Genomic DNA, 17,475 nt, shown 5'->3' with positions numbered 1-17,475 from the left:
TGCAGGCCCAATGCCTGTAACACCAACCAGGCAACGGGGCGGGGGAGAGGGGGCAATAGGAGGGCAGGTGAGGGGGAGCCTCCAGCCGGCAGAGCCTCCTCCGCCACACCCCAGCTCCTGGCACACTTCCCCCACCTAGGCTTTGGTGCAGAGCCTGAGACAGGAGCAGAAGAGAAGGAGTGGAGAGGAGGGGGCGGGGAGGGACAGGGAGGTTCTGAGGCTCAGTTTGTGGCAAAGTTTTTTTTCTCCTTTTTCCCCCTTTTTCTTATGTAAAAAGTGCACAAAAGCTCGGCAGCCTCTTTGCAACGGTCAGCAGTGTTTCCTGGGGGAGGGAGGGGGCAGGGAGGGGACCCCAGGCCTGGCACCCCAGCTCGGGACTGAAGGTGGCCTCATATTGCTTAGAAACGGGTGTTTCAGTTTAAATACCAGACAGTAAAAATAGAGCTCCGAGGACCGCCCGCACTGTTGCCAAATCATTGCCAGAATGAACAGCTTAAATAAATAAAAAAATCGAAATATTTACTTCTCGATAAAAATCGCAGTAAAACCATTTACCTTTCTTTGCATTATATATAATATATATTTATAGTGGGCCCGGATGCTGGCGGCCCAGACCAGGGGGCGGAGGGCAGCGGGGAGCGCCGGGCGCCGGGTCCCCGGCCGCCGTCAGGACACCTCGATGACCTCCACGCTGCCCGAGAAGCTGGCCTGCTTGCCCCAGGGCGGCAGCTCTCGCCGCGCGCGCGCCCCTCCACCATGCCCTCCTCGAACTCCATCTGGCAGCTTCGGCGCTTGAATTGCGTCTACGGGGCCGGCTCCTCTGGCCAGCCGGTCCGCGCGTCCCGGACCTCGGCCCGCGCCCGCCTCTCGCCGCCGCAGGTCGCCGCCCCCCGCGCCCTGCGCGCCCCGCCCGGCCAAACGGTGCGAACCGCGCGCCGCCGGCGCCCTGCGCCCCCTCCGGGCTGAAGCACCAGGGCCCGTCGGGCGACGGCGTGCCCGGAGAGTCGAGCGGCGGCGCCCAGCTCCCGGGGCCCACCGGCTGGCCGGGGCCGGGCAGCCCGGGTGCCGACAGGGCCGAGAGGCCGAGCCGCGGAGTCTGGCGGGATGGCATCGCCGAAGTTCAGGACGAGGACAGTGCGCGGGGGGAGCGCGCTGGGGAGCCGGCTGGAGGCCGCGGTCGCCGGCGGAGGCGCGGGCGCGACTCCGGCGCCGCGTCCGGGCTGTCGGGGCCCGGCGAGGGCAGGCCCAGCGCGCCCCCCGACGGGCTGTCCAGCTTGCAGAGCTTGGGGGCCTCCCCAGGGTCGGGGGGCCCGGGGTCGTCGGGCCGCCGGCTCGGGGCATACGCCGACTTGATGTCCAGCGAGAAGGAGCGCTTCAGGCGGTTGGTGTCCTGGAGGCGGTCGGAGGACAGGTGCAGGCCACGAAGGCCCTGTTGCAGCGCGCTGGTGGCGGGGTTGGAGGAAGGCGCGGGGAGCTCCCCGCCCGCGCCGGGCGCGCCCTCCCGGACTGTGCTGGCCGCCGCGCTCCCGGTGGCAGCGCTCTCTGAGGTAGGTGGTGGCAGCGGCGGCAGTGGGGCCGCAGGGCCCGGGAGGGGCTCGGGGGTCCCTGGGTGGGACGCCCCGTCACCCTGCAGGGCGGCCAGCAGCTTCAGGCTGCGCTCATACTCCAGCAGCTGGCCCAGGAAGTTGAAGTTGGGCGAAATGGACGGGCGCCGGTCCTTCACGAACCTGCGGGAAGGAGGGCGGCTGTGTTGGCTCGGGGCTCCCTGCCAACCCGGACGGCCTCCCTGTTTCCCTCCGCTCCCCCTCCCCCACGCTGGGGCGCGCGGCGCGGCCGAGGCGCCCGGCCGAGAGTGCTGGAGCCCCCCGCCCCCTCCCCCCCTCGCTCGGGCCTCTCCCTCCCTCCGGGCCAGGGCCTTTCCGTTGCTGGCGGGGGGAGACGGGAGGGAAGAAAGACGGGGCTACCTGTAGGCGTCATCGGAGGACATGCCCATGGTCTTCATGATGTAAGCGATGGCGATGGTGGCAGAGCGGGAGATGCCGGCCAGACAGTGGACGATTACTTGGCAGCTGGACAGCTTAGCTCTATCTGGAGGCGGAGCCGTGGGGGCGGGGTCAGGCCTGGGGTCCCCAACCCAGGTTGGGGGGGGGTGGGCCTCACCGGCCCTATCCACCCCCCCTCCCGCCGCCAACAGCCCCAGCCCCACCTCAGGCCGGTGACCGGTGACCGCAGCTCTTCCCTCCCGCCTCCTGCATGCTGTTCTCTGCGGGACTCCTGCCCCCACTGCCCACCCGCCGCGCCCCCACCACGAGAATAGGCAGGAGAGCGCCCGCTCCTCCCTCCTCTTGGAGACTCCTACCCCCCTGGCCCCCCCCCACCACGAGCACAGGCAGGAGTGCGCCCGCCCCTCACCGATGCACTCGATGGCCCCGCCCCCTGTCCCCGCCCCTGCCCCCCTACAAGCACAGGCAGGAGTGCGCCCGCCCCTCACCGATGCACTCGATGGCCCCGCCCCCTGTCCCCGCTCCACTAGCGCAGGTAGCGGAGTGCCCGCCCCTCACGATGCACTCGGTGGCCCCGCCCCCTGTCCCCCCTCCACTAGCGCAGGTAGCGGAGTGCCCGCCCCTCACGGTGCACTCGATGGCCCCGCCCCCTGTCCCCCCTCCACTAGCGCAGGTAGCGGCGCGCCCGCCCCTCACGGTGCACTCGATGGCCCCGCCCCCTGTCCCCCCTCCACTAGCGCAGGTAGCGGAGTGCCCGCCCCTCACGGTGCACTCGATGGCCCCGCCCCCTGTCCCCCCTCCACTAGCGCAGGTAGCGGAGTGCCCGCCCCTCACCGATGCACTCGATGGCCCCGCCCCCGGCCCCGCCCCCTGTCCCCCCTACAAGCACAGGCAGGAGTGCGCCCGCCCCTCACGGTGCACTCGATGGCCCCGCCCCCTGTCACCCCTCCACTAGCGCAGGCAGCGGAGTGCCCGCCCCTCACAGTGCACTCGATGGCCCCCCCCCCGGCCCCGCCCCGGCCCCCCCCTACAAGCACAGGCAGGAGTGCGCCCGCCCCTCACAGTGCACTCGATGGCCCCGCCCCCTGCTCCCCCGCCCCCCCCAACGAGCACAGGCAGCGGACCGGCCGCCCCTCACCGATGAACTCGATGCACTTGTCCAGCCAGGGCAGCAGCTTTTCGCAGTAGTTGTCATTGATGGGAATGCGCATGAAGCGGCTCTCACAGATGAAGTCCGGCTTGGGGCAGGAGTTGCTGGCGTTGAGGACATAGCTTATTCCGTTCTGGGTCATCAGATCCTGGAGGGACAGGAGGGCAGGTCAGACCACGGGGGTGCCGCTGGACCGGACTTCCGGGTCCTGGCACGTCCCCGAGAGGGGAGCCTCTGCAAGCCCCGCCCACGGCCTGAGGTGGGTTGCCCGGGCGGTGGCTTTACCCTCTTCCCTCGTCACAGTTTTAAAACACGAGACTCTTTCAGTGCTGGCCGGGGGCCCAGTGACATCAGCAGTTTGGCATGTGGGCTCCGCCGCCCGCCCGAGGGGCTGGGAGCTGCTTCTCCACCTCTCTGCTCTGGTCCTGCCACAGCCCCCTTGGGTCTTCGCGCCCCCAACCCGTGCTTCTCCCGCACCTGGGCATCCATCCCCGCGTGGCCTGGCGGCTCCCTTCCTCCCCCAGACCAGCCCCGGAGCCGCTTCTGAGCTCCTGCCTCGTCCCCCGGCCAACGGCCAAAGCCCCAGCTGTGCACACACCTTGTTCAGGACATCTTTCTGAGAGCCCAGGTAGAGGTGAGGCAGGATGCGGGTCAGGCCCACACTGGGCACCGGCAGGCAGGGCTGGGAGAGGCTCATGGGCAGCAGGGCAGCAGGCTTGCCCTCACAGAGGCCGGGGAAGCAGGAGGAGAAGGTGGCAAAGCCCCCTGCAGGAGGAGGAGCGGAGGAGACGTGGGTCAGGCGGTCGGCTGGCCGGGGCACCGGAGCACCACTACCTCTCAGCCTCCCCCAGCCTGGACTCCCCCGCCCAGAGGGAGGCCCCTGGGTGGGCCTCTGGCCTGAGCACCCGGCCTCCGTGCTGGGTGCTGGAGGGCCGCTCTCACCAGGTCGAGGTGTGTGCTCCGCACATATACAGCCCGCCCCTACGCCCACATTCCTCCTCAGGCTAATTAGCAGCTGGCGCACTGAGGACGCCGCTGTGATGCCCGTAAATGTGGGGTCTGGGTGGTGAGCCAGTCTAGCACGTGCAGGACCCAGGCAGGGGTGCGTTCAGATGCCACGGAAGGCTCCTGCTGAGGGTGTGGTTCCTTCGTACCCGTGGCCTGGGGCCAGCCCCGGCCTTCCCGCCTCTCCCCCTGGGCTGATGCAATCCCTCCCTGGCTCTAGTTGGCCGGGAGCCCCAGACCAAGCTTGGGTGCCAGGACCAGGAGGCAAGGGCTTCTGAGGGGCCCTCCTCCCCCTGGGCATGACATCACCTACTGGAATCGGCACAGCCCGTGGGGCATCTGTGCTCTAGTTAGGGCTCCGTTCTGCCCAGAAGGCAGCACCAGAGGCCGGGCTGAGAGCTGGGAAGCCCAGGGGCTGTGCGCAAGCAGGGCACGCAAGCGGGCCCACGTTCTGCACGTGGCTGGCATGTGCCCTGCCTCCTTCCCTGCACATCTAAGCCCCAGGCCGCAGGTCAGTGGAACGAGCCCCTCCGCTGGCCTGAAAGACCCGAGGGGGCCTCCCGAGTATGTCTCTGAGTCCGTGAGTGACCGCGGGCAGAGCTCTCTCCGCCTCTGGCCTGCTTCCGCACCCTGCCTGCCACATGGCGTAGCTGTGAAGCTCAGAGGAGACAATGACTGCGAAGAAACACTGAGAACACACCTGCCCACACCCGGTGTGATCGCCAGCACTTGGCGGGACGGCGTGAGACTGCACCCTGGGGCTAACCACACTTACGGGGACACAAGCCCTGTGGACGTTCTCTGCTCTCCGTGGACTGGTCCATTTCAGAATTCAACTGGACCGCGCTCTACCTCACTGCTCTGGAGGAGGCCGCGGAGTGAGGGGAGTTCGCAGGCCAAGAGACCCCCGTGCTCTTTCCGGGTCTGCAGCAACAGCCGGTGAGGGAGCTCTGGCTGATTTCCCAGGACAGAGATGCCTGGTGCCCTTGGCCTTCACCCGTAGCCCAGATCAGTGGCCAGTTTGTACAAACCTCGGACCAGAGTGCCTGCCATGTGTGTTCCCTGTGACCCCAGCGAAGGATTGACTGGGGGGGGGGGGCATGGTGATGGGGGGCCCCCAGGCTGGGGGGGGGTGCAGGCACGAGCCTTGGAGGAGCTGTCCCGTCCCCGCGAGCCTGCTGGCCGGACAGTGAGAAGTGGGTGACCGTCAGCACCAGTGACAACACAGCTCACAGGTGAAAGCTGGCCCGGGTTCTGGGGGAGGGCTCCTGTTCACCCTTCAGAGCCAGGGGCCCCTGGATGTTCCTGCTGGATGAGGTGCCCCCACCCCAGGAGGGCAAGGTCTGCAGCATCTCTCCAAAGGCTCATCTCTATCATCTCTAGCCTCCCTTGCTCTCGCTCTCTGGGTGACATGGCCTAAGCTGAGGGGAGGGGGGCTGCGTTTCCACCAGGAACGTCCTGCACAAAGGGGGATCTCTGGACAGGTGCAGACTTACCAGACTTGACTGCGATTCCTCAAGTAAACCCCACAGGACTCACCCCCCACCCCCCACCCCCGCCACCAAACCGGAGCCAAGCCTCTGGTAGTGACCCCTACAAGCCCCCTATAGATGTCAGGTGCAGCAGAGCTGGAGACCGGGCCCCTCCAGTGATTTCAGCCGCCCCCCCCCCAACCCCCGGCCCGGGCTCTGGGGCCGTCCTGGGTCGAATCCGCGGCAGCCGGCCTGGACCCTCTGCAGGTGCTGGCACTCTTGGCAGCCGGGAGGCGCCCCCATCCCCTAGGCGTCCCCAAGGGCACCTTCCTTCGGGAGGGATGCCCGCCTCCCTCTGCCTCACGGCTTCCCAGCTGGCTTCGCCTCACAATGGAATCTCGGATTCGCACAAAAGCTCATGCCTAGTACGCACCGACTCCACCGACTCCGCGGGCACTCGGCCCCCGCCCCCGCCCGCAGCTCCCAATGCTCGGGCTCTCCTGCCCAGATGCGGGCGGTGCCCCCCCCCACAACCCCCGCGCGCCCCCCGCGGTCCCCGCGCCCCGGGCAGGGTCCCCACCCACCCATCCTCTCTCCGCGCACCCTCTGCGCAGGGGCCGCCGCTCCCGCCGCGGTCTCCGGCCAGGGTCCGAGGGCGGCGCGTGCGGAGTCGGGCCCCGGGGGCGCACCGACCCGGCGCCGCGACATCACCAGCCCGCATTCCGCAGCAACGCGCACCGGGGCGAGGGCCGCCCGCCGCTTAAAGGGCCAGGCTCCCTTTCCCGTCCCCGCCCCGCCGGACGTCACCGCCGAGCTGCTGGGGGGAGGGGGCGGGGAGGGCAGCGGTCACAGCAGCCGGTTCCGGGCCCCAGGGCGCCTGCCCCACCGCCCCACTCCTGCTTCCATGAGCCTCCGCTGTCCCGGAGAGGGATCTCCCTGCCCTCCAGCCGCGCCAACCTCTCAGCGCTCCTCAGCCCCACCCACGGAGGGGTGGGGTCCTCCTTTTCTGGCCTCTGCTGAGACCCCCCTCTCCCCCTGTGATCTTGGTGATCCTGGAAAGTCACTTCCCCTTTCTGGCCTGGCCGCATCCCTCCTTCCCACTGAGCTTCGCCTTCCCGCCTTCCCTTTCTCACTGGCTCCGGGGCTGCTCTGGCCTCAGACTGTGGGCAAGGTGAGAAGGCTGTCCCAAGTCTGGGTCCTGATTCGGTGTCACTTTGAGCCCTTGTCATACCATGGTGGGTCATAACTTCTACCTGGCTTGGCCCTCAGTGAAATGGGTGCAAATACTCTAACCTTCCAAGGGGCGGCAGCCCCAAGAGCTTAGCGAGCCAAGCGGGGCACAACCAGGTCCCAAGTGAGTGCTCCTGGCACATTCCAGCCTAGGCCTGCCCCACTGCATGCTGGGTGAGGGGCCCCAGCCTCCAGAGGAGACCCACCATTAGGGGTTCTGGGCTTTCCTGGGCAGCCTGGGGGTAAGGGAGAGTGCTGCTCTAAGACCAGTTTCTTTGACTCCCAGAAAAGGGCCTGGTGGCTCCCGCTCCTGGCTGGAGAGTGTGCGCCTGCACACTGACGTGTGTGCGTGAATGCATGCACGTGCACACGTGCACACACACACACACACACACACACACACACACACACACACACACGTGCACGCTGGGGTTCCCAGCTGGGCCCTGGGAGAGCTCCCGTCCGCCCAGGCTACCCATTAAAAAGCCCAGAGCCTCTCTGTCCTCTCTATCTTCTTCCTACCCTCTCAGCCCCCACAGTGAACCCAGGGGACAGCGGTTGAATCAGAGTTTGCAATTCTGTGGCTTGTGGTTCCCAGAGCTCACACACATGCACACAAGTCCCACAGCCCACCCACACAAGTTTGGGATCACCAAGGTGGGATACACACACACACACACACACACACACACACACACACACGAGCAAATACAGATCACCAGCCTCCCAGGGGCAGGCACCGACGTAGACACCCTCTGACCGTGTAGACCCAGACATGTGTAGAAGGCAGCGTGCACACCTGCACACGATGCTGACCCACCTGAACACCCTTCAGAATATGGTACTTCCTCCAAAAGGTCTGCCCTGAGCGGCCTGGCTCTAGCCTTCAGGTTACGCTGAAGGTCCATGCTGCCACTGGGCCCGTGCCAGAGGGCCAGCCCGGTGCCCTGGGACCACCCCATGGGGTGCCTGCATGTGAGGGCCACTCAGGGCAGACAGGCTGAATGTACATCCTATTGGCTGTGTGAGGTGGGGACAACACCCTCTTCAGCCCTCTACGTCCTCCGTCCACCTGCCACAGCCCCTGGCAGGCAGAGGTCGGGGGCGGGAGCGCCCACAAACGCCCCAGACCCGGGCAGGGAGGGTGTGCATCCCTGGGACAGACCAGGTCAACCCAGCCCTGGGACCTGGGCCACCTCTGGGAGGTGGGTTCTACAGGAAGCGCCTCAGCCCCTGCCCACGGGGGGAAGGCATCATCAAGAACCACTTTGGAACGTGTGTGTGTGTGCGCGCGCACGTCGGGCACACCTACGTGTGGGCCTCCAGGCTGGCTGGGCTGCTTTTGGGGAACAGGAAGCCCTATAGGGACCCCTGTTGACCCCCAGGCGGAGTCATCGTCAAGTAGGCGTCCGTGTTGGCCGTGGCCTTCACAGGCACTCCCTGCCTGCGACCAGGGGTGCTCAGATTGGGGTTTGCAGAGGATGGGGCCCGTGTCTCCCTTCCCAGGCAGGTGGAGGGTCAGAGATCCCTTCCCTCCGCACCTGCTACAGCCGGCATTTAGGGCTTGCCTCTTGTCTACCTCTTCACCTGCTAGCGGTGGCGGGAGGCCCATGTGCGAGGGGGTTCTGAAGCGTGCGGGTCCAGGGGAGGGGACAACGGAGCCTCAGAGAACTCCGGGGTTACCGAGAAGGCGCCCCTCCCGGCACTGCCCCTGTAGTCGCTGGTCTCTGGGCTTAGAAAAAAGAGCAGAGATGGATCCAGAACCCTGCCTCCCCAGACGCCTCCACCCAGCACAGCCAAGCTTGCAGTGGTGCCCCCCAGTCCCCCCCCTTGCGTCTGTCCGGAGCTCACCTGTGAGGATGGCCACGCTGTCGAAGCAGCCGTCCAGCTTGCTGAGCAGGATGGAGAGGAAGCTGTCTGCAGCCAGCACGCTGGCGTCCCGAGTGCTCTGGTCATACACTACCACGTCCTGCGGCTCTGTGGCCTCCACCTGGGAGCCGTGAGGGCAGAGGTCAGGGCACTGCTGGGCACCTGCCGGAGGCCCCCATCCCCGGCTGCCACCCACCGCGGCTTGTCAGGCACTGGCAGGGAGGGGCTTCGGCCACCTTGCCGCCTCGAGGGAAGGGCAGGCTCTGAGCCGCCCACCGCACAGCTCACACCTGGACAGGTAGAAACGTCCACAGCCACACAGGCAGGCCCTCGGAGCAGGCAGAAACGGGGGACACTTGTCCTAATGCCGTGTCCTCACGCACGGGCATCTGAGCTAAGGGAGCACTTATGGGTGTCCGCTGGGGGCCACGTCCACGTAGAAGAGATTAAGGTGAAAGTAACAGGGTCTTCAGGGGTACACACAGGTGCCCCCAGGGCCAGGGGTGCACGGACACCCTCAGGGCGACCGACGCAAGGGGAAAGCTGTCCCCAGGGTCCCCGGGAGGCACGTTTTGGGGCCTCTGCAGGTGGGATGCCTTTGGGCCTGGGCCTTCCCCTCTTCCCCAGCCAGCGATGGGAAAAGGAGTGCCACAGGGGCCACCTTGGATTCAGGAGGCAGCAGCTCGAAGTTGGGGTTCCGTGCCCTCCCCCCACCCCAAATGCCCCGCCTGGGGACCAGATGCTCAGCAGCTTCTGCTCAGAGTGGCTAATGCCCTGCCCCCCAAGCACACTCAGCCCTTAAGCCAGCTGAGCCGCCAACCCTAGGCTGGGTGATGTCACCGGCAGCCAATGGGATGGCGCTCTGGCAGGGAGTCCTCGCTGGGGGTGATTAATCCCCGGATTCCCCTCACTGAGGCTGCAGGGAGCTTGTTCTGGCCTTGGGGGGTGGGTGGGGGGACTCCCCGCGAGCGGCTGTGCCACCTGGGTCCTCTCACATCCAGCTCTGCTGAGGCGGGGCCTGTGACCAAGACCCCTCCCGCAGCTCCAGGACGCTGGGCATGCCACTCTCCACACTGGAGGTGCCTCTGCCTTCCCAGGTCACTGGGCCAGGGGTCCCTTCCAGGGCTGGACTCGATGCTCCTGGCTGACGGTGCCAGGACTGTCCACCGCAGGTGACCTGGGATGTTCTCGGGGGAGGGCCCAGAGAGAATTCTGGGTCATTCAAAACTCGAGAGGGGAAAGGACTGGGGGGCTGGGGACAGGACCTCTCAGTGTGAGCCTCTTGGCCACCCCTCCTGTCTTCCTCTGACTTCTCATGGCCATCAATACATGCCTCCCCAGCTGCCATCCTGGTCCACGGCCTCCCTGTGCGCCCCCCACCCCCGGCCCGCCCCATGCCCCTGTGCAAGGTCACACCTAGCTCATCCGTTCAGTGCCCCTCTGTGAGCCCTGGACGGGGCCCCAGGGACATGGCCCTGTCTTATGAGGGGAGACCTCTGCCAGGGGCGGAGAGCTGAGTGAGGACCCAGATAGGGCAGCAGGCTCTGGAAGGGAGGGGTGATGAATTGTATCTGGGGAGACGGTATCTGCAGAGGGCCTCCCTGGGGAGAGGCATTTGTGCACCCTAAGAGGAAGCTCAGGGAGGAGGGGTGGGAGCCGCCTACAAGGCCCGAGGCTTGGAATGGCTTAGTACATTCTGGCCCTAGGAGCCCAGCTGGGGTTAGCTGAGAGCTCCTGTGTACCTGGCTGGCGAGTTCTGTCCTGGCCTCCGGAAGTGACGGGGGCCTGGGCGGGAAGGCAGTCAGCCCCAGGGACTGGGTGGCCCTGGGGGCAGCGGGGGGGGGGGGGGTGTGTGTGTGGCACCAGCCCCAGGGACTGGGTGGACGCAGCAGGGAGGGTGTCAGGTACCTGGCCGCGCACGGCTGGCTGGATGAGCTCTGCGATGGTCACCTTGCCCTGCTGCAGCCGTCGCTTCACCAGTTTGGAGCAGCAGATATTGACGGAGCTGAGCACGTGCCAGCTGTTGTATTCCACGAAAGAGCGGCTGTCGATGACCAGTGGCCCCCCAGGCCCGCCCCGCAGGAGGCTGGCTAGCTTCTTGGCATCCATCACCTTCCGAGGGAGCCGGTCCCCAGCCATGGTGGGGCAGTGGGCAGTGGGGAGGGGGTGGGCCCTGAAGGGAACAGAGGCTGCTCCGGTGGCCGGGGCTGTGGCTTAGAGTTCGGAGGGACCGGGCATGGTGCCAGACCTGCAGGGAGAGGCAAAGGGTCAGCAGTGCTGCAGGCCCCCAGGGTGGGTGCCTGGCCAGCTCCCCGGGCAGGGCCAGCCTCAGAGGGCCCACGGGGAGCCCCAGGGGGACCAGGGGGTTTGAGCCTGACATGTGCCCACAGAGGCCCTTCCTCTCTTGGGATAAACCAGCATCCCCTCTGGCTCTTCCACGGAAGTCAGGCCCCCTAACATCTTAGGTAAGCGGGGTGGAGTCTGTGACCCGCTGGGCTGAGAGCGTTTGTACGCGGTCCTACCCAGCACTGCACTGTCCAGGTCATGGGGACAGCTTCTAAGTGGGACACAGCAAGGCAGATGGGGGAACACAGAGGGAAGGATCTCAGGGCTTGGACTGGGCTGGCTGGCCAGGACGGGCCTGAGGACGCCTCCCCTGGGCCCTCGGGATCATGGACACTCACTGCTTCCAGAACACTTCATCCTGCCTTCAGGCTCTGTCATCCCATTGCTAGGATGCATACCCTCCCCGGCCTGCACATCTTCCTAATGTCCAGAACTCTGGGCAAGGCAGGGGTCCAGAACGTGCTCCTTGCCCGGCATACCCTCCCTCTGTGGCCCCATGCTGCACAGTCTCTCCATAAGCTGATAATCTGGCCCCGAGGAACGGGGGCGGCATTGGGGCTGCCTCCACAAGTCCGTGGGTTCCTGAGGCAGGTGCCAGGGCAGGTGCTGGAGGGGTCTGGGAGTGGAGGCGGGGCTCCTCTGCCACGGCCACTGTCCCAGTTCTGCAGAGCGAGCTTGAGTGTGTGCCATGTGGGGCCGGTGTCTGTCCCCCAGCAGGAGTGTGCCACACGCTCATGGGATGGGGGTGGCAGTACGGGTGTGCTCCGGGCACAGTGAAGTCCTGAGGTCTAGGGGGACCCTTCTGGGGGCTGGGAGGTCCCAGGGTGGGGTGGATGGGTGGCACCTAAAGATGAAAGTCAAAGTAGGTGACCCATATGTGGGGACTCTCGGGGTGTGGGGACTCTCGGCACGGCCTCTAAGGGCCCTCGGCCTGAGGAGGAGGAGGTAGGTGGGGATACAAGGACCCCAGATCTCGGGGCAGAGGCCCCTCTTGTGGGTTTGCTGCTAAGCCTCTGCCACATGCCTCCCATCCTCGTCCTGCCTGCCAGGCCCCATCTGCCCTGTCACCTGCCAGGACTGGCCTCTCTCTAGGCCCACCGAGCCTCACAGCCTGCCAGGAGGCACACAGTGTGAGGATGATGAGTTTCCTTTGAAGGGGGGAAACCGAGGCTCAGGGGAGGGGTGGGACCAGTCGAAGGTCACACCAAGGACACTGGATAGAACCCAAGGCCTCCACCATTGCCATTCAGTCGGGACCTTCCCTCTACCACAGCCCCACCCAGCTCGGACACAGGAGAGGCTGGGGCACAGACGTACCCTGGAGCTCAGAGAGGGGACCCCCTCAGCACGCCCCCAACCTGCAGCTGCAGGTGCTGCTGCGGGGGGGCCCCCTGAGGACACTTGTCATACTGCAGTGACGATGGCCCTGGGGACAACAGTGGCAGCTGCGGCCATACCTGGACCACCCCCTCAGGTGAGCTCCCAGGCTGGTGTGGGTGGGAGACTTCACAGAGAAACAGGAGCACGGCAGGTGTAGACCGTGTCTGCTGGCCCAGAGGGAAGTGCCCCGGATGGCCCCGGTCAGCGGGCGGGGCCTTGGGATACCACTCACAGACACCCTGCTCCCCAGGCAGGCACCCGGGCTCCTCCACTGTGGGGGCAGGGCCTAGGGGTGCAGCTGGGGCTGCTGGTCATCCTGAGGGCCGTATGAAACCAGTTCAACAGCAAAAGGGCCCATCTGCCCAAAGGGGCGCCCCACCTGCTGAGGGGGGTCTTCACTCGCTGGCGGGGGCCTGTCTGCAAAGGGGGTTCCCCACCTGCCAAGGGGGGGCCCGTCTGAGGGGTGTCCCCGCCTGGGTGATGAGGGGTCCCCAATTCGATTCCTGTATGAGGTGTTTTGAGAAGCTTCAGGACAGCTTGAGGGCCGTAGGACAGGCAGGGAGGCGGGCTCAGGATGAGAGGAGGGTGTGGAGGAGCTGAGCTGGGCTGCAGGACAGGGACCGGGGCTGGAAGGGGGAGCCGCTGGGCTCCCAGGCCCAGTACCTGGTCTCAGCCCCAGCCCCTAGGGAACCCTCCAGCTCGGCCGGTGAACCACTCTAGTATTGTTATTTGCAGCCGAGGGGGACCCATTAGCAAGTTAGCACCTCCGTCGTTGCCACGGCAACCACGGAGGTGCCAGGCAACGCTGGTCCTGCGGCACGGCTACAGAGCAGGCTGGCTCTGCAGAACGGCAGGGCCCGCTCCTTGCTTCCTGCAGGTGCCCAGGAGCTGGGGCCTGGGATGACCGGGGGCCGGGTCCCTACGAGTCCCAAAGCCCAGGGGTGACGCTCCTCCGGGCCCTCCCCTCTCTGCTCCACCAGGTCCTAACCTTTCTTGCCAAGGGCACCCACGGAGCACCTCACTCCCGCCTCCAGGGAGCCTTCAAGGGGCCACGGTCTGGCCCGAGTGCACCTCCTGCAAGACCTCTCAGGGCCTCCTCGGGGCTAAAGCTCCTGGGGGCAGACCCTCCCCTGTCGTGCTATGGATCCGAGCCCAGAACTCCAGTCGGGGGTGGAGAAAGCTTAGGACAGTCTTGAGCAGGTAAGTGGGGCTAGGGTGGGCCCCTAGTGGGCACAAGGAAAACAGATATTGCAGGCTCTTGGGCCTCCCCAGTTTCAAGCACCCGCCCCAGGTACAGCCCAGACTCCACTCTTGGGAACTGAGGGGAGACAGCAGCCATCACCTGCTATTCCAGAGGCTGGGTGGCAGTGGGAGGGGGGCACAGCCCCCTAGACCCCCGTCAAAGGGCTCCTTGCTTAGGACACTTAGCAATTCTCAGTCCAAAGGCAGGAGGCCCCTCCCCACCTGGCTGGGCACCGCCTAGGAGGCTGCAGGCAGCCCCCTTCCTCTGAAAGGTCAAGTACACAGCGCGGCCTGGCTTCTGTGCTGTGTGTCCACTGCCGCGTGAGTCGGAACGTGCCCCCTTGCACACTGTCCGCACAGTGCTCACCTCTTTCCCACAACCCACTCCACCCCCTCATGCAATCGCTCACACACAGATGTGTGTGCACATGCACGTGGTCACCGGTGTGCCCTCTGCGTGCCAAATCCCCTAAAACCCCAGAAGCCAGCTCCAAGATCTTGTCACATTGTTGGCTCCCAGGGCCTCCACGGGGCACCCTCTTGTCCCTGAGCAAGAGACACGTGTGGCCAGAAGACCCCCAACAGAAGGCATCTTCGCCAGGGTACCTTCTGCTCAGCACCTAGTGATGGGGAACTCACTACCTCCGGAGACCACCGTCAGGCCTGTCTGCCATGGGTGGCCCGTGGCTCTCGCTCAGAGTGGTGTCTCCAACTCAAGTGGTGCCTGGCACACATAGGCAGGCCCTCGGGAAGAGCTGGCAGCGGGGGCACCCACAATGCCGATGTGTCCAGCTCACTGTGACCAGGGGCACCTCTGGAGGCAGAAACTGAGGGGCCAGGAGAGAGACTGGTAGGGGGCTCACACCAGCTCAGCTCATTTACCCCCATCTGTTCTCATCAGGGATCCCCAAATGCTCTCACCCGCCCCCCCACCCCCTCTCCCCGAGGTGAATGCAACAGGACCCAAGCTGGCCTTTACTCTGCCCGGGAGGAGCCAATGGCAAGGCCAAGCAGAGCCAAGTTGGTCTGGGGAGGCTGTGTACCTGGGAGACGGGGGGGGGGGGGTGGGGGCCCTGCACCCCCAGGTCATAGGAGTCTGGGCAGAGCCTGGGGTGGGAGGTCCCAGCACGTCGGTCCTTGAGAGGGCATGTTCGGGACCCTACAAATCTAGGTTCCTCTGTTCCTTCCTGGCTTGTTCTAGTCCTACTGATCTGCAGGACTTCTGGTCACTGTGCCCCATGCCACACACCTGGGCCATCCCGGGGCACCCACCAGTCACTGCCTGGACGGGTTCAGGCAGAGGTGGCCTCAGCCCGTGCAGTCCTCGTGGTCAGAGTCTGACCCACGTTCCTCTTGCTACGGGTTTGGCTCCGCTTCCTCTCCTTTCTGCACCCACTGGCTTTCATGGCCCCTTGGGCTCTCCGTCCACTGGAAACATCTGGACCAGCTGGTCAGCCTCAGCTGGAGAGGAGAGGATGCCGGGTAGGGACCTGGAGCAGAGGATCACTTCAAGCATCTCTCTGCATCTGTATGCATGGAACCCACTGTTCCTGGAGGCAGCCTCTGGGGCACAGGAGCCTTCCCAAGGGCCCAGGGCAGCAGGGGACTAGAAGTCACCCAGCAACTCTCCTGGGGCCCTCGCTGCCTGCAGCGGGAGGTATTCAGTCAGACTTCAGGACTGACTCCCAGCTCCTGGTCACATGATCTGCCCTACCTAGGCAGGTGCTTATTAAGCTTCTGGGGAGTGAATTCATGGGACATCTGTCCTCCCTGAGCAGGGTGGGGACACTGCATGCTACACTCATTCCCTGAGCTTCCCTAGAAGCAAGAAGGTCTGAGGGAGGCGGTGGGGAGTGATGGACCCTCAGACCTCCGCTCAGACCCCCAGGGCATGAAGCTGCTCCCCCCCGGCCTGCAGCACCCCCACCTCCACCCCAAGCGGCCCCCCTGTGGACACTGCATTAGATCTGGCCACCTCCCTCCTCCACCCTGCGGGATCCGCGACCCCCCCCCCCGAACCCCCAATCACTGCAGCACCCAGGACCCCCCCCTCCCCCCTCGCCCAGGGCAGAAGCTAGTACGAGCTTGCAGCAGGAACTCAGGAGGCAAATGCTCCCAGTAGGGGTGACCTGGTGGGGGCTGGGCGCATCGTCGGCCCATCATCGCCCCCTCTGCTCCGGGCCAGACTGTTAGGTACCCCTCCCCACCAAGGTGGGCAGATAGGCTGAGGGAGGCTGGTTGCACTCAGCCTGGCAGTGCCAGCCCCTCCCCCAGCACCCGCTGCTGCCTCTGCAGCGGGCGGGCGGATGGTCTTTATTCTGCAGAGGCCAGCTGAGCACCCTGGGGTGGGGGTACCCGTGGCGGCCTGGCCAGAGACGGGACACGGATCTGCAGCCCCTCCCCGCCGAACACGGAATGGGCCCTTTCCAGAGCCTCTCCACAGGCCAGGACCCTCGGCTCCTTTGGTCAAGGCCTGCATCGCCAGCCCGCGGGGGCAGGGACGACCTTCTCCAATTTGGGGCCTCCATGGCGGGGTGGGGGTTAGGGAGTCTGGGGTTCTCGCAGACGTCCGTACAGATCCACGCTGGATCACAAACGGCCCAGGTCCTGGGTCCTTATTGCGTGCTCCCCCCTAGCCCCCAAATGAGAAGGAATTTCGAGGAGAAAGGCGGCGAAGCCGGAGGAGGGAGGGGTGGGCCAGTGTGGACCGGGCCAGGGTCCACCGGGGGCTGGGGGAGGCGGGGGAAGGGCTTCCCGGGCGGGCCAGTGGCGTCCCCGCGAGCCTGGCCGCTCACCTCCGGGCCGCCTCCTCCTCCCGGGCGCCCGCCGGGTGCCGCCGCCCCAGCGCTCCAGACGCAGCGCCCCCCACCCCCACCCCGGGCCCCCTGCCCGCGCCCCGCGCGTCCGCGCTCGGCGCCCCCGCTCACCTCGCCGTCGCTCGTGTCCGGGGCGCACGGGGACCCGCGCCCGCTCAGCGCGCCCGCTCGGCCGCGCCGCCCATGGGCCCGGCGGGGGCCCGCGCAGCCAGGGGCAGGGGCCGTTGGGGAGAGCGCGGGGCCGCGTCGCCGTCGCCGCTCGTCGCCCGCCGCCGCCGCCTGGTGGAGCGCTCGCTCGGGCCGGGGCGCGCGCACCTGCGGACGGGCACGCGCGCTCGCGGCGCGCATCCCACCCCCCGGGCTCGGCGGGCGCGGCCGGTGCGGCTCCGGCGCGGCTCGGGCTCCGGCGTCCGGGCGGGGGGCGCGGAGCCGGCTGGGCCGCCGCGCTCGGCCGCGAGTGACAGGCCCGGGGCGGAGGGCGGGGCCGCCGGCGGGGATGAGGTCATGCCGAGCGAAAAAGGCCCTGACGTCACCTGCAGCCAATCAGCGCGCGCGGCTCGGGGGCAGGTGACGTCAGCCGGAGCCCGGCCGCGGGTGCAGATCAGAGGCGGCGGCCGCGGGGGGCGGGGGGCGGGGGGCCGGGCTGGCCGCCGCCCTCCGCCCTCTGCCCTCCGCCCCCCCGCCCGGCACCGGCTCTTAAAGGGGCCGTGTGGCGTCCCCTCCGTGCTGCCAGGGACCCCCCCCCCGCCCCCCACCAACCTTCAGGGAGCCTTCCTAGCCCCGGCGCCCGGCCCCAGCACGCGGGGACCCCCGGCCTCGCGCCGCTCACCGCCGAGGAGGGGCCGGCTGAACGGGTCGTGGCTCGAGGGTCTTCACCCGCCGTGGCCCGGCCGGAGCTGGCGCCGCCTCCCCAGCCCCGCAGCCTTTGTTCGCGCGGGGCCTGCGGGCCCCGAGACCCTCTC

At 66.9% G+C, this 17,475-nt stretch overlaps 1 protein-coding gene across 1 annotated transcript; it reads right to left on the bottom strand.

Moving 5' to 3' along the window:
* Window positions 1–203: 203 nt before the first annotated feature.
* Window positions 204–16,668, bottom strand: DUSP8 (dual specificity phosphatase 8). The gene is given in 10 exon segments (XM_032594955.1): window positions 204–734; window positions 737–860; window positions 862–895; window positions 897–1,727; window positions 1,965–2,088; window positions 3,142–3,301; window positions 3,752–3,918; window positions 8,712–8,850; window positions 10,638–10,977; window positions 16,625–16,668. Coding segments are annotated over 9 exon segments (1,878 nt in total). The 5' UTR covers window positions 10,869–10,977; window positions 16,625–16,668; the 3' UTR covers window positions 204–666.
* Window positions 16,669–17,475: the final 807 nt, after the last annotated feature.

The sequence above is a fragment of the Lynx canadensis genome, chromosome D1, assembly GCF_007474595.2.
Source record: "Lynx canadensis isolate LIC74 chromosome D1, mLynCan4.pri.v2, whole genome shotgun sequence".
Lineage (NCBI taxonomy): Eukaryota > Metazoa > Chordata > Mammalia > Carnivora > Felidae > Lynx > Lynx canadensis.
This window is presented reverse-complemented; position numbering and strand designations above follow the sequence as displayed.